The sequence below is a fragment of the Sarcophilus harrisii genome, chromosome 4 (genome assembly GCF_902635505.1).
Source record: "Sarcophilus harrisii chromosome 4, mSarHar1.11, whole genome shotgun sequence".
NCBI lineage: Eukaryota > Metazoa > Chordata > Mammalia > Dasyuromorphia > Dasyuridae > Sarcophilus > Sarcophilus harrisii.
In genome coordinates, this window is record NC_045429.1 from 398,031,558 (window position 1) to 398,044,139 (window position 12,582).

At 38.1% G+C, this 12,582-nt stretch overlaps 1 protein-coding gene across 2 annotated transcripts in view; it reads right to left on the reverse strand.

Moving 5' to 3' along the window:
* Positions 1–6,071, reverse strand: part of DPYD (dihydropyrimidine dehydrogenase) — a 968,100-nt gene extending 962,029 nt beyond the window's left edge. The window contains exon 1 of one of the 2 annotated variants that reach the window (XM_003769672.4): positions 5,801–6,071. In XM_003769672.4, coding sequence (XP_003769720.1) covers positions 5,801–5,839 — 39 coding nt within the window. In that variant the 5' untranslated portion in view covers positions 5,840–6,071. The remainder of the gene's footprint in view (positions 1–5,800) is intronic. The other variant, XM_031968578.1, reaches the window with a different exon arrangement.
* Positions 6,072–12,582: the final 6,511 nt, after the last annotated feature.

Here is a 12,582-nt window from a genome sequence, read left to right on the forward strand (position 1 = left end):
CAAGTCATGCTATCACTGTTCATTTCCACTTTCTGATCTCTAAAATGGGGATAATAATAGCTTCTACCTTTTGACTTCCTAGGACTCTTATAGGTATCAAATAAGATAATATTTGTAAAGCACTTACCATATTGACTGTCACAAAGTAGGCACTATATAAATGCTAGTTACTATTCATATTGTTGTTATGAGTAGTAGTAGCCTAGGATCCAGATCTTTAGCTTTTCCATTTGTCTCCCTCTCCTTTCTACTTAATTAGTTCACAGATATTGTCTATGCTATTTCCAACATATCTTTTATAGTTATCCCAGTTTCTCCATTCATATCACATCTCTACCATTGTGCTTTCGACACTGGCCAGACTATTTTAATAGTTTTCTATCTTCTTCCTGCCTCTATTCTTTTCTTCTATGAATTCATTATGCACATAATTGTTAAAATAGTATGCAAAATTCTCACACACACACACATACACACACACACATGAATGTCACTTCTGCTCAAAATTCTTCATTGTAACCCTATGTCTTTAGAACAAAGAATAAATTTTCCAGTCACATATTTAATGCCCTCTACTACATAGCTCCAATCTGCTTTTTATTTTAACCTAATCCCCTTCATGTACTTTATGTTTAAGCCAAACTGAACTATTAGCCTTTCCCAATTTAAACCTGCAATCTCTTGCCAGCATAAAAGTAAACATCCATGCCTGGAACGTAATCCTCCTCCTTCAAAGCTCAATTAAAACAGCAGTTCCTATATTTCCTCAGAGGACTGTATGCTCATTGAAGGCAAGGACTATGCAATTTTTTTTTTTTTTTGTATTTATAAGTGTATGGTTGAATTGACACGATTTGGAATAGTAACAGACTTTAAAAGATGATTTGGTATTTAACAGGAAAAGGGGGGATTAGGAGATATAGCAAGGATTATGAGCACATGCTCTTGTTACAGAGGCCAAGAACACCAAATATATGAGAGCTGTATAAAAAAGGCTGGATTACAGATATCCTTAAATACTGATGAAAGTAAATTGAACTATACTTAAAGGAGTTTAAAGTTGTTTCAGAAAAGGAAGGAAAATGATTATTCATAAGGGATTAATTTTGAAGTTTCAACTTTAAAAGTGATGCATGAGCTTATTGAGATTGGATTTGGAGACACATAGAACATAATAGTAAAGCAAATATGCTGACCTGCTTTTAATATTTTTTGGACCAGATCACTTATTCCATTGCTATGGGAAATCAGAAGCTGAAAAGTCTTCCTTAAGTAGACCATAACCTGCTCTGCAACTGTGTATAGTTTTAAAAGAGCCTGGGGCACAGAGGCATTAAGTGATTTATCTAAGATCATACAACCAGTATGTCTTAGAGGCATAATTTGAACATAGGGCATTTTAACTCTGAATCTAGCTCTTTCTCCACTCTGTCAGGAAGCATCTTCTAATGATCATTTATTTTAAAATTTTTGTTTCCTGTAAAATATGTTATCACTGTTCTGCAGTCCATCCAACTCTTTGTGATCCCATTTGGAGTTTTCTTGGCAAAGATACTGGGAGTGGTTTGTCATTTCCTTCTCCAGCTTATTTTGAAGATAAGGAAACTGAGGCAAGCAGAGTTAAGTGACTTACCCACGGTCTCATAGCTACTAAGAAAAGGAGGAAAAAAGATTATATATAAGCAATTATTTTTGAAGCGTCAGCTTTGAAACTGATACATGATCTGATTGAGATTGGGCTTGGGGATGCATGGAAGCATCTTCTAATGATCATTTTTTTAAATGTCCGAGGCCAGATTTGTACTCAACAAGATGAGTCTTTCTGACTCCAGGCACTGCCCTCTATCCACCATGGTGCCACCGATCTGTTCTGATATTTTGAGGATAGATACTTTTTTCCTCTGTTTCATCATCTACACCAGGGGTCCTCAAATTACAGTCCGCAGGCCAGATGTGGCAGCTGAGGACAATTATCCCCCTCACCCAGGGCTATGAAGTTTCTTTATTTAAAGGCCCACAAAAACAAAGTTTTTGTTTTCACTATAGTCCAGGCCCTCCAACAGTCTGAGGGACAGTGGACTGGCCCCCTATTTAAAAAGTTTGAGGACCCCTGGAATCTTGCAACTTACATGTCATCCTGTGTAATGGGTCAGAACTCTGTACTTGAAATAAGGATTCTTACAAGGTGCTAACTCAGTGGAATTGATAAGACAATGGTTATCTAGTTTAGTATGGTGATTAATAGTTCTCTAGTTCAGTACATGTACTTAGTACTTAATATAGTTCTACAAGATTGACACTTATTCTGCAAGATTCACACCTATGATAATGTAATTATAATATAGCATATAAGCTGGGACAAACTCAGCCAGATTCATTCACTCCATCTTACACCACTGTGGTGGCAGGCCTGTCCTCCTGCATTTCCTCCACTGAGACCAAGCTAACCTGGGCCCCAGGCAAGGAAACAATAAAGAATTTGGACTTTATCCCTGGTTATTCTCCTGATGATTACTGAAAGAAAGGCTGGTCCAGAGATCTCCAGAAAACCAACCGGAACACTACAATCCTGAGTGCTTCAGTGTCTCTCATACCAACCCACATATCCAATATTGTGCCAAAGCTTGTTTATTTAACCCTTCATAACATTTCTCATTCATGCTACCTTCTCTTTTCTGACATTTCCATCCCCATCATCTCAAGCCTGAACTGTTGTGAAAGCCTGTTGGTTGGTTTCTTGTGTGAAATTTTTCAACACTACAATTAATTCTCCAATTTAATCTTCTTAATGTGAAGTTTTGACTATGTCACATGTATTCCTCTCTACTCAATAAATTCTAGGGGATCCCTATTATTTCCATGGTCAAATAAAAAAATTGATTTCTCCTTCACAACAAGGACTTCTATCTTTCTAGCTTTCCTACATACCTTATGTTCTTCTTCCCCCAAACTCTTGCATTCCATGACACTGACTTTCTTGGTGTTCCTTAGAGTTCTAGCTAATCACCCTATACTCAAAAAGCTCTTCCTCATCATCTCTACCTCCTGGCCATCTTCAAGTTCCAAGTAAAATGCTATCTTCCTCAGAATGTTTTCTCAACCCCTTCACTCCATAGATTATTTCCTGTTTACCCTGTATATAGCTTGTTAGTATACAGTTACTTTCATGTTGCTTCCCCATTACACTGTAAATTCCTAGAAGCAGGTAGCCTTTCTTTTTATATATTCAAGGCTTAGCACAGTGCCTGGCACATAGTAAGAGCTGAATAAATACTTATTGATTGACTCATTATCTGGATAAAAGCTTAATAAGTGGCTACTGAATGGAGCTGAAAAATAACTATTGGACTGGGCTTCTATTACCATCATACTTAATAAGTTATGGCATAGTTAGAACAAAATCAGATAAAGCTAGTTACATTTGTTTCACTGGCATCTTTTTCCTCAATGAAATAAAGTAATTGCACTTAGAAAATGAAAGAAGAAAAAGAGGAGGAGAGGAAAGAGAAGGAGGAAAGAAAAAGGAGAAGTAGAAGAAAAGGGGATGGAGGAAAGGAGGGAAGAAGGGAGGGAGGACAAGTAGGAAGAAGAAAGGGAAGAAAGAAAGGGAAAAGAAAGGAAGAAGGAAAAAAGAAAGAAAGAGAAAAGGCAAGAAAGAATAAAAGAAAAGAAGGGAGAAAACAAGACAAAAAGGAGAAAACAAGAAAGAATGATAGGAAAGAAGGAAGGAAGGAAGGAAGGAAGGAAGGAGAAAAAAGGAAGGAAGAAAGGAAGGAAGGAAGGGAAGAGAAGGAAGAGAGAAAGGGAAAAAGAAAGAAGGAAAAAAGAGAAAGAAAGAAAAGACAAGAAAGAAGAAAATGAAAAAAAAAAGAATAAAAGAAATAAAGAAAAAGACAAAAAGAAAGAGAAGATCAAAAGGAAGGAAGAAAATAAGAAAAAAAGAGAGAGAGAAGGGAAGGAAGGAAAGAAGGAAGGAAGGAAGAAAGAAGGAAAAAAGAGAAAAAGAAAAGATAAGAAAGAAAAAGAATAAAAGAAAGAAATGGAATGACAAGAAAGAAAGACTAAAAGGAAGGAAGAGAGAAGGGAGAAAGAAAGAGGAAAGAAAGAAAGAGGAGAGAAAGAGAAAGAAAGAAAGAAAGAAAGAAAGAAAGAAAGAAAGAAAGAAAGAAAGAAAGAAAGAAAGAAGAGAGAAAGAGAGAAAAAGAGAAAGAGGAAGGAAGGAAGGAAGGAAGAGAGAGAAAGTAAGAAAGAAAGAGAAAAATAAAATTAACCAGAATATCATGATATTTACTCTGGAGTAAAGTCTCTCTTCCCCTTTGACAATGGACTCTGAAAGCAGGTGAGTGATAGAGGTGTATTCCCCACAAGCTTCCCAAAATAAATTATACATAATTGAATTTACTGATTAGTAAAATGTAGGGAAATAAGAATTGAAATCACAAGTTCTAGTCCTTGAAAGAAAAAGTCAAATAATGAAAAAAGATAAGAGTCCCCTCCCACACACAAGATTTAGTATCCAATCCAGAGAATATCAAGAAATGAGGTTTCTACAGAATACAATTGTTAACTAAATAAATTTTACTTTAGTAGGAGTGACTGGTTGCAATAATCCCAATCAACACACTGGAGAGATTTGAAGTTTCCCTCAAATGCAAGACAAGATACAAGTGAGAGAATTCAACAGTCCGGAAAACAGGTGGTTTAAGAAGTTCTGAGCTGTTTTACATTAAGTACAGAAAAACTATGCCATTGAAGTGACAAAAGGAGTTTTGTTTTGCTAGTTCTGATAGATGAAGAGAAAGGGAAGAATGAAGGTCATAACATCTCCCTCCCTCAGGGTAATAATACTAGAAATCTAAAAAAATCGGTTTGTTCCGATCCCTAGACGCCCAACAGTATGAAGGGGAGTCAATCAAGTCTTGAATTATGACTATTTGAGATTAAAAGAGGTTCCCCTCACATCGGCGAGTATAGCTAATAGAAAATGACTATTTCAGTACAGTACATTATCTATATTACATTTATAAAAACGTGGATTGGAAGGAGAAAGGAAGGAGGAAGGGTAGTGGGAGATGGCTAGATTTGCCTATGCCCCTCCTTACTGCAGTGCGTTCTCCAAATCCTTAATTTTTTCACTCACTTCTTTCCTGAGTGACATTATTCAATAGAACCAGTCCAACCTCTCCCTTGGATCCTCTCTCTCTGGTCCACCCCTCCTTTCCAAAGTGCATGAAGGGCAAGGGGAAGCAGATGAGCTGCCAGTTCCAGGTCCCCGGGAAAGTGTGCCTCCACAATTTCTGGGGTCCCGAGAGGTGGCTGGCTTCTCCCTCCCGCTCACCTCCCTTGTTCTCTCTGCCCACCTCCCCTCCCCTTTTCCTGAGTTTGTCACACATCGCGGACAGGACCACAGTTCTTGGTTCCTCGAACAACAAAGAATCAAGTACCAAGCAAATGAGAGCTCCCCCACAGCACAGCTCGGTCTTGAACTTTCCTCTCTCTAACAGCCCGGGGCAGTGCCCGTGCCAGCTTCCCCATAGCCCTCTTCGGTTTACGCAATACCCCCCAGATTTGCTGCTGAGCCAAAGTTTTCTGGATCTCTGCTACTTGGTCTAAGCTTGCTCCCTGTCTCTGTCAGTCTTTTTCCTGTCTCTCTGTCTCTATTTCTCTGTCTCTGCGAGGCTCTCGTTTTAACACACACACACAAGTACACACACACACACACACACGCCCCCCAGCCAGTGCCTCGTTCCCATTTCCATGGGAGGGGGTCCTCCATCCTCAGGGAGCGCGCTGTATGTACCTCTATGTCCACGGGATCCTTGCTCAGAACTGGAGCCATGGCAGCCGCTCAGAGACAGTGCTCCCCCTCCCTTCGGTCCTTGTTCACCCCTCCTGGAAAGAAAGCAGCGGCGTCTTCGCCTCGGAAAAGCAAGTGGCAGAAAAACAGCCAGGGCCGGGGAAGGAGGCGGGGGCGGAGCGGCGGCCCTAATTGCGACGCCCCCGTGGGCGGTGCTGCTGCTGGAGCTTCCCCGTTCCGCGGCTCGCTAGCCCCAGTCTCGGGCTCTCTCCTCTCTCCCGCAGCAGCTCCGGTGCTCTCCGTGGTCTGAATAACACGAAGAGCTGGGGGAGAGGTCAGCCAGCCCCTTCCTCGCTCCCCGTGGCCCGCCCGGAGTCAGCTGGACCCGCTGCCACCGGAGACCGCCCTCAGATCGTTTGCCTTCTGGCTGACTGGCTGGAACCCTGGGAGGGAAATGCAGCCCCCGAGAGGAGCCGAGCTGGGAGGGAAAGTGTGTGCTTGAGAGCTGGGGAAGGCAGAAGTAAGTGGGCGGTGGCAGCCAGGTACTGAGGGTTCCCGAGCCCCCCAGGAACTCTCATGTTTTTTAAGTAACAGCATTTGCCATCTTTCCTCTTTCTGACCGAAACCACGGGCCACCCCAAGGGCTCATAATCCTTAACGCCTTCAGTCATTCCTCAGAATAAAGAAGTAGGTATTTATTCTTTCTTTAATTAAGCAAATATTTGCAGGGCGACCGTTATGTGCAAGACATTTTCTTCTAAGGCAGTTGTAGTGCAATAAAAAAATACCTGTTCAGGGATCTAGGGACGCGTGCTCTACTCATGGTTCTCAAGCTTGCTAGTACTGTAATTCGGGGCAAGTTATTTAGCTTTCTCAGACTCATCAACAACCACGTACCGGGCACTGGGGTAGGTCCCGGGAATATCGAGATAGAAATTAAACAAGCCCTGACTTCAAGGTGCTTACGTTCTTTGAAGGAGGAAAACTACATGTGATTCTTTCCAGAGATCTTACTCTGCACTAATAGGACCCAAGGTTTAATCCTAAAAGTCCTTAATAAGCAGAGGAACTTAAGATTTTCTTCCCTCTCTAAATCACTTTGCAAATAGAATCCCAGAAGTACAAAAAAAATTTCTAAAGTAAAACTTGGGTTGTGTCTAACTAGGCTTCCCTATTAACATATCAATGAGACTTCTAGGAAGAGCATTCATTATAGGTACCTGGTATGACAGGTCCTTAATTCCTTCATAACAAAAACATCTAAAATACATAAAATATTTAAGCAAAAATTAACACACACCTAAAATGTAAATCAATAACCCATCATCATCATTATTATAATGTCTCCGAAAGAGAAAGGAGTTTTGAGGACTGATTAAGAGATACTTTGGAGTATAAGGTATTCAATGAGGACCATCACCTCTGAGTGAAGATTTGCAGAGCTCTTTCCAAGGTTTCTCATCCACCTTTAGTGTCCACCTTTTCATTCAACTCTTACTTGTGGCTCCAAGAAGCTGCAGTATGTACAATAGCCACACTCCAATAAAATCACCTTGGCAGGCCGGCCAAGCCATGCTGAGAAGAACTAACAGGCTTCAAATCAATTGGTGATTCGGGGGATGGATATTTATCCCAAGATGAGAATGATTTGCTCCAACAGCCATGAAGATGGCTAAGGGAGGCACTATGAAGCACTGAGAGTTTGATTAGGCACTATCCCAGGCCATCACTTTTGTCTGGACACGGGACTTCAGTGAGTCAGGAAGAGAGGGTGAGGTCCATGACATTGAGCAGCTCTATCTCACTTAAATCTAATTCATGTACAAGTCAAGACATCACCCCTGTTGTCATTGGTTCTCTTTGAAAAACAATGACGAACAACATCAAGAGAAAATTCACTTTCATCTTAGGCTACTTTGCCTAGTTAGAACATAAAGTACTGATCTCTTTGTCATACCATCCCTGTTTAGATCCTTGTTTTTCTGTATAATCTTGTATGTTGTCATCTTTTCCTCTAAGAAGCAATGTTGTTGCAGGAAGCAACACCTACTGGGAAGAAAAGACCTCAAACTCAAAAGATATCCATCAAGTATGAAAATATCCATATCTTAACAGCTTTGTTTAGCAATTTATCCTCAGAAAGAAATACAAAGCCAAAGAATCATCCAGGTGTTTGAATTTCAATTCCAGGCTTGCCTGGAACAGAGCTTGTTTCCACTGATTCCTTAAAACTGTTATTTTCCTTTCCCAATCTGCTAGGATTCCAAGCGAGAATTGATAGGAACCTAACATGCTCAACTGAACAGAAAAAGGCTGGTGAGGTTATTCAACTTCTACTTTGACCTAACACTATAACAAATCATCTTCTATTCCCCTTCAGTTATGAGAATCAAGAGATTACTTGTGAGGCATTGGGTAAACATAACCTTTACCAAGGTACCAAAGCACATCCAGAATATATAACCAATTCTTTGAGAAATTCTCTAATTCAAACTAACTATACTGATATATACACAATAAATGCAAAACAGATGCAATTTTATAGCTTTGGAGAACTGAGAAAGGTTTCATGTAAAAAGTGATATGAAAGATTGGTCTTGAAGGATACTAGAAATTTAAAGAAGCAGAGTTGAATTAGAAGGATATTTAAGGAATGGGAGAGAGAGAGAGAGAGAAGATACAGAGAGAGAGAGAGAGAGACAGAGACAGAGACACAGAAACAGAGAGACAGAGAGAGACAAGAGACAGAGAGAGCAGTATCACAAACGTCCAGAGAGAAGAGAATATCAAGAAGAGAGAGAGAGATAAATATGATGCAGATCAGGTTAAAAAAAAAAAAAAGATGACTGGGAAGATGGTGGTGCATTTTAAAACATTATTCCTTTGACTTCTCTAGTTTCTTTTGGATGAGTACAGAACACACTTGTCTTATTCAAATTGTTGAGCACAGCAAGGAGAAAGCACACCTCTTCATCTGAGAACAAAGTAAAGGGAAAGATAGTAAAGGAAGATGTGGGAATGATAGGATGTTAGATGAGGATGAAGAGAGAAGAGAGAACTTTTGGTGAATCACCAATTTTTTTCCTTTTTTTTTCATTTAAAACTTAAATAGAAAATAGAAAGAAAACATATAAGAAGATTCAAAATTTGTCACAATTTAATTTCCATTTTAGGAAAGTGCATATAATAATATTATATTATATCCAGAACTCCCCAGCTTTGCTTTCTTGTAGTTTTTCTTTTGTTCTCTACTGTGCACTTTTTTTCTTAATTCTTATGGAGGAGTATGTCATGGAAATGGAGCAGAATGGGCAATTGAAAAGTTAGGGCTTTTGAGTAAGTATTTATTTGTATGTTTAAGTCCTCTCATGTGAAGTTAGGAGACAGGGAGAAGAAAAACATTGTGAAATAAAAATGAAATTATTGATGAAGGATGAAAAATGTCCTGGGAGTTGGTAGATAATATCCATCCAGATTTGGATTGAATGATAACCTTAGTTTATGGATATGAATGATAACCTTATGATAAACTCAAAGAAAGAGAAGTAGTTTAGTTTAGGTAGTAGATGGATAGTATCCTACAGATACAGATACAGATACAGAGTATTCCAGTTCCTTATCCCATCCAGTAGTTGGGGGACTATGAGACAAAGTATAACCAGTACTCTAAAGGTTACTGAGGAAACAGAGAGTCATGTTTTAGTGAGTTGCAGATGATGGAACAAGTGAGAAAAGAAGAGGTTTAAAACAAATTAAAATGTGTTAATTTTAGAGCTGGCATTCCAGAGGGCCCAGTAGAATAATCAAGTAGAGTGAGAAATTGTCAAAAAAGAGAAGTTCTGATAATAGTGTGAGAGGATAGCCAGAAAAAGATGACTACAGAAGAAAATCTACAACCAGGAGTTCATAATCAATGAAATGGGTCATATAAAAGGGAATGGAATTATACTAGCTATTGATTAGTGAGTCAAAGAGTATCAGTGCTGGAAAGAGGTCTGAGGAGGGACTAAGATTTTCTCTTGAACTTTAATCTTTTGGCAGATAGTAATGTTGTGTTTTAGGAGGGGCACACTTAAAAGTATGCAGGAGCACATAGAGGTATAGGAGTTAAGTTAGGAAGTGGAAATATCTTATTTGTTCAGATTTAAGCCCTAATATCTTCCATCTGAATTATTACAGTAGCCTTTTAATTGGTTCCCTTCCCTCAAATATCTCCAATTCATCCTCAGAGCTACCAAAGTGATTCTCCCCAAATGTAGATATGACTATATCATTTCCTCTCCTCAGCAAACATTAATAGCTCCTAATTATTTACAGGTTCAATTATAAATCTATTGTTTGGTATTTGAAATGCTTCACAAATCTGATTATATTCCTGTCTTTCTAATATTCTTATATTCCAGGCCTCTCCTCACCCACTGTGAACCCATCATACTATTATACTTCCTATTGCTTGCATATGACATACAACTCCTCTTCATTATCTTTGGACTATCTGTTTATTAATGCCAGAAATAATCTCCCTCTCAAACTCTTGGAATCCTTGGTTTCTTTTAAGAGAGTATTACATCCTCCAGAAAAGCTTTAGTGTTCCCCTCAGCTATTATTGGTATCCCCACTAATGTTACCTTCATCTAGTTTGCATTTTTCTTGCTATGACTGATATAGTATTATCCTAATTAAAATGTAAACTCTTTGAGGTCAAGGATTTATTTACTTAAAAAAATATTCCCCTTAGCACAGTTTAGCAAGTAACAAGTGCTTAATAAATACTTGTTGATTCTACCCTCATGGACAACGACACTTTCAAATATGAAAATGTGCATAAAAATGAACACTTAAATATATTATCTAATCTTTTGTGGCAATTTTCTTTTTTTATTATATTTATTTATTTTATTATAATAACTTTTTGACAGAACCCATGCCAGGGTAATTTTTTTACAACATTATCCCTTGTATTCACTTCTGTTCCTATTTTTCCCCTCTCTCCCTCCACCCCCTCCCCTAGATGGCAAGCAGTCCTATATATGTTGAATATGTCGCAGTATATCCTAGATACAATATATGTGTGCAGAATTGAACAGTTCTCTTGTTGAGAGAGAGAGAATTGATTCAGAAGGTAGAAATAACCCAGGAAGAAAAACAAAAATGCAAGCAGTTTAGATTCATTTCTCAGTGTTCTTTCTTTGGGTGTAGTTTCTTCTGTCCATCCTTGATCAATTGAAACTGAGTTAGATCTCGTCGAAGAAATCCACTTCCATCAGAATACATCCTCATACAGTATCGTTGTTGAAGTATATAATGATCTCCTGGTCCTGCTCATTTCACTTAGCATCAGTTCATGTAAGTCTCGCTAATCCTCTCTGTATTCATCCTGCTGGTCATTTCTTACAGAACAATAATATTCCATAACATTCATATACCATTTGTGGCAATTTTCTTGCACTGTTAGGTACATTATATAGTATTACAGGGCTACCATCTTTCTGTCCTCATGCTTCCAGTTCCCATTATTTCTCTCCAAACTGCTTTTGACATTTATTGATTCTTTCAAATGTCTAACCCATTCTTCCACACCAATTTTTTAAATCATACTTTGACATTCTTCCTTTTTGGGCATAATAACCATACATTGTGATAATATTTGTAACACCTATCACTAACATATTTTCCCAAATTGGATTTTTTTTTTGAAGTAGGATCATATCCCTACAATCTCCTATTTATTTTTCCCAACTTTTAAAACTAGAAGTCTATATATAATTTACTTCTTGCATCTTTAATTATCATGTCCACAGCCTTTAACAAATAACTTATTGAAGGCATATACATATTTCGTTATCTCGAAACGAAACGAAATATGTTATCTCCAGGTAATAGAATCAAACTAACTTGGTAGAAGTTAGCTCACACATACCTCAAATAATTTTTGTTGAAAAAGTGCTGTGAATTCATGAACACACCTCCATATGTAGGATTTAGCTCTCTGAGAAACAGTACAAACATGTCTAAGACTAAAATTTTGCTATTTAAGATATGCCTTCCCACCTAAATTCTACAATGCTGTTAATAATATCAATAATCTCTTCAGTAATCTATGTTCCAAACTTCAGGGTCATCTTTGATTCTTCTGTCTTACTCCATGTATCTAATATCAACATAATCTCCAGTAATCTATGTTCCAAACTTCAGGGTCATTTTTGAGTCTTCTGTCTTACTCCATGTAGCCAGTCATTTGTGAATTCAAGTCAACAAACATTTTCTTACCACATACTATGATCCAGACACAGTACAAAGTGCTGAGGACATGAAGATGAACTTTAAAAATCTATATTCTCTACCTCTTAAAAGTTTAATGAATAAGAAAATTGTGCATAAATAAAATATATACATAATAACATGGGAAAAAATAAACACACAAAGGGTACTAGCCTTAAGGAAATAGGCAAAGGGTAAATGTAGAAAATAGAATTTACTCCTGGGAATGATAGGAAAGTCCTTGGAGTTTTCTGAATAGGAAAGTGACACAGTTGAATTCCTATTGTTTTGATTTTGATAATACCTACCCATTCCACCACCTTCTTTTTCTTCCCAATACCACCATTCTAGGTTATCCTCATTCCATTTTACCCGGTCAGTTCCAAAGTGTCTCAATTGTCTCCATAACTTCATTATCCCTAGTATAATCTGTCAAGGATATATTAGAATAATGATTTAAGTGTAAGTAGAAAAGTTCAGAGGTTAATCTCCTTGTTATTCTAGTTGTTAACTAGATTTCAACT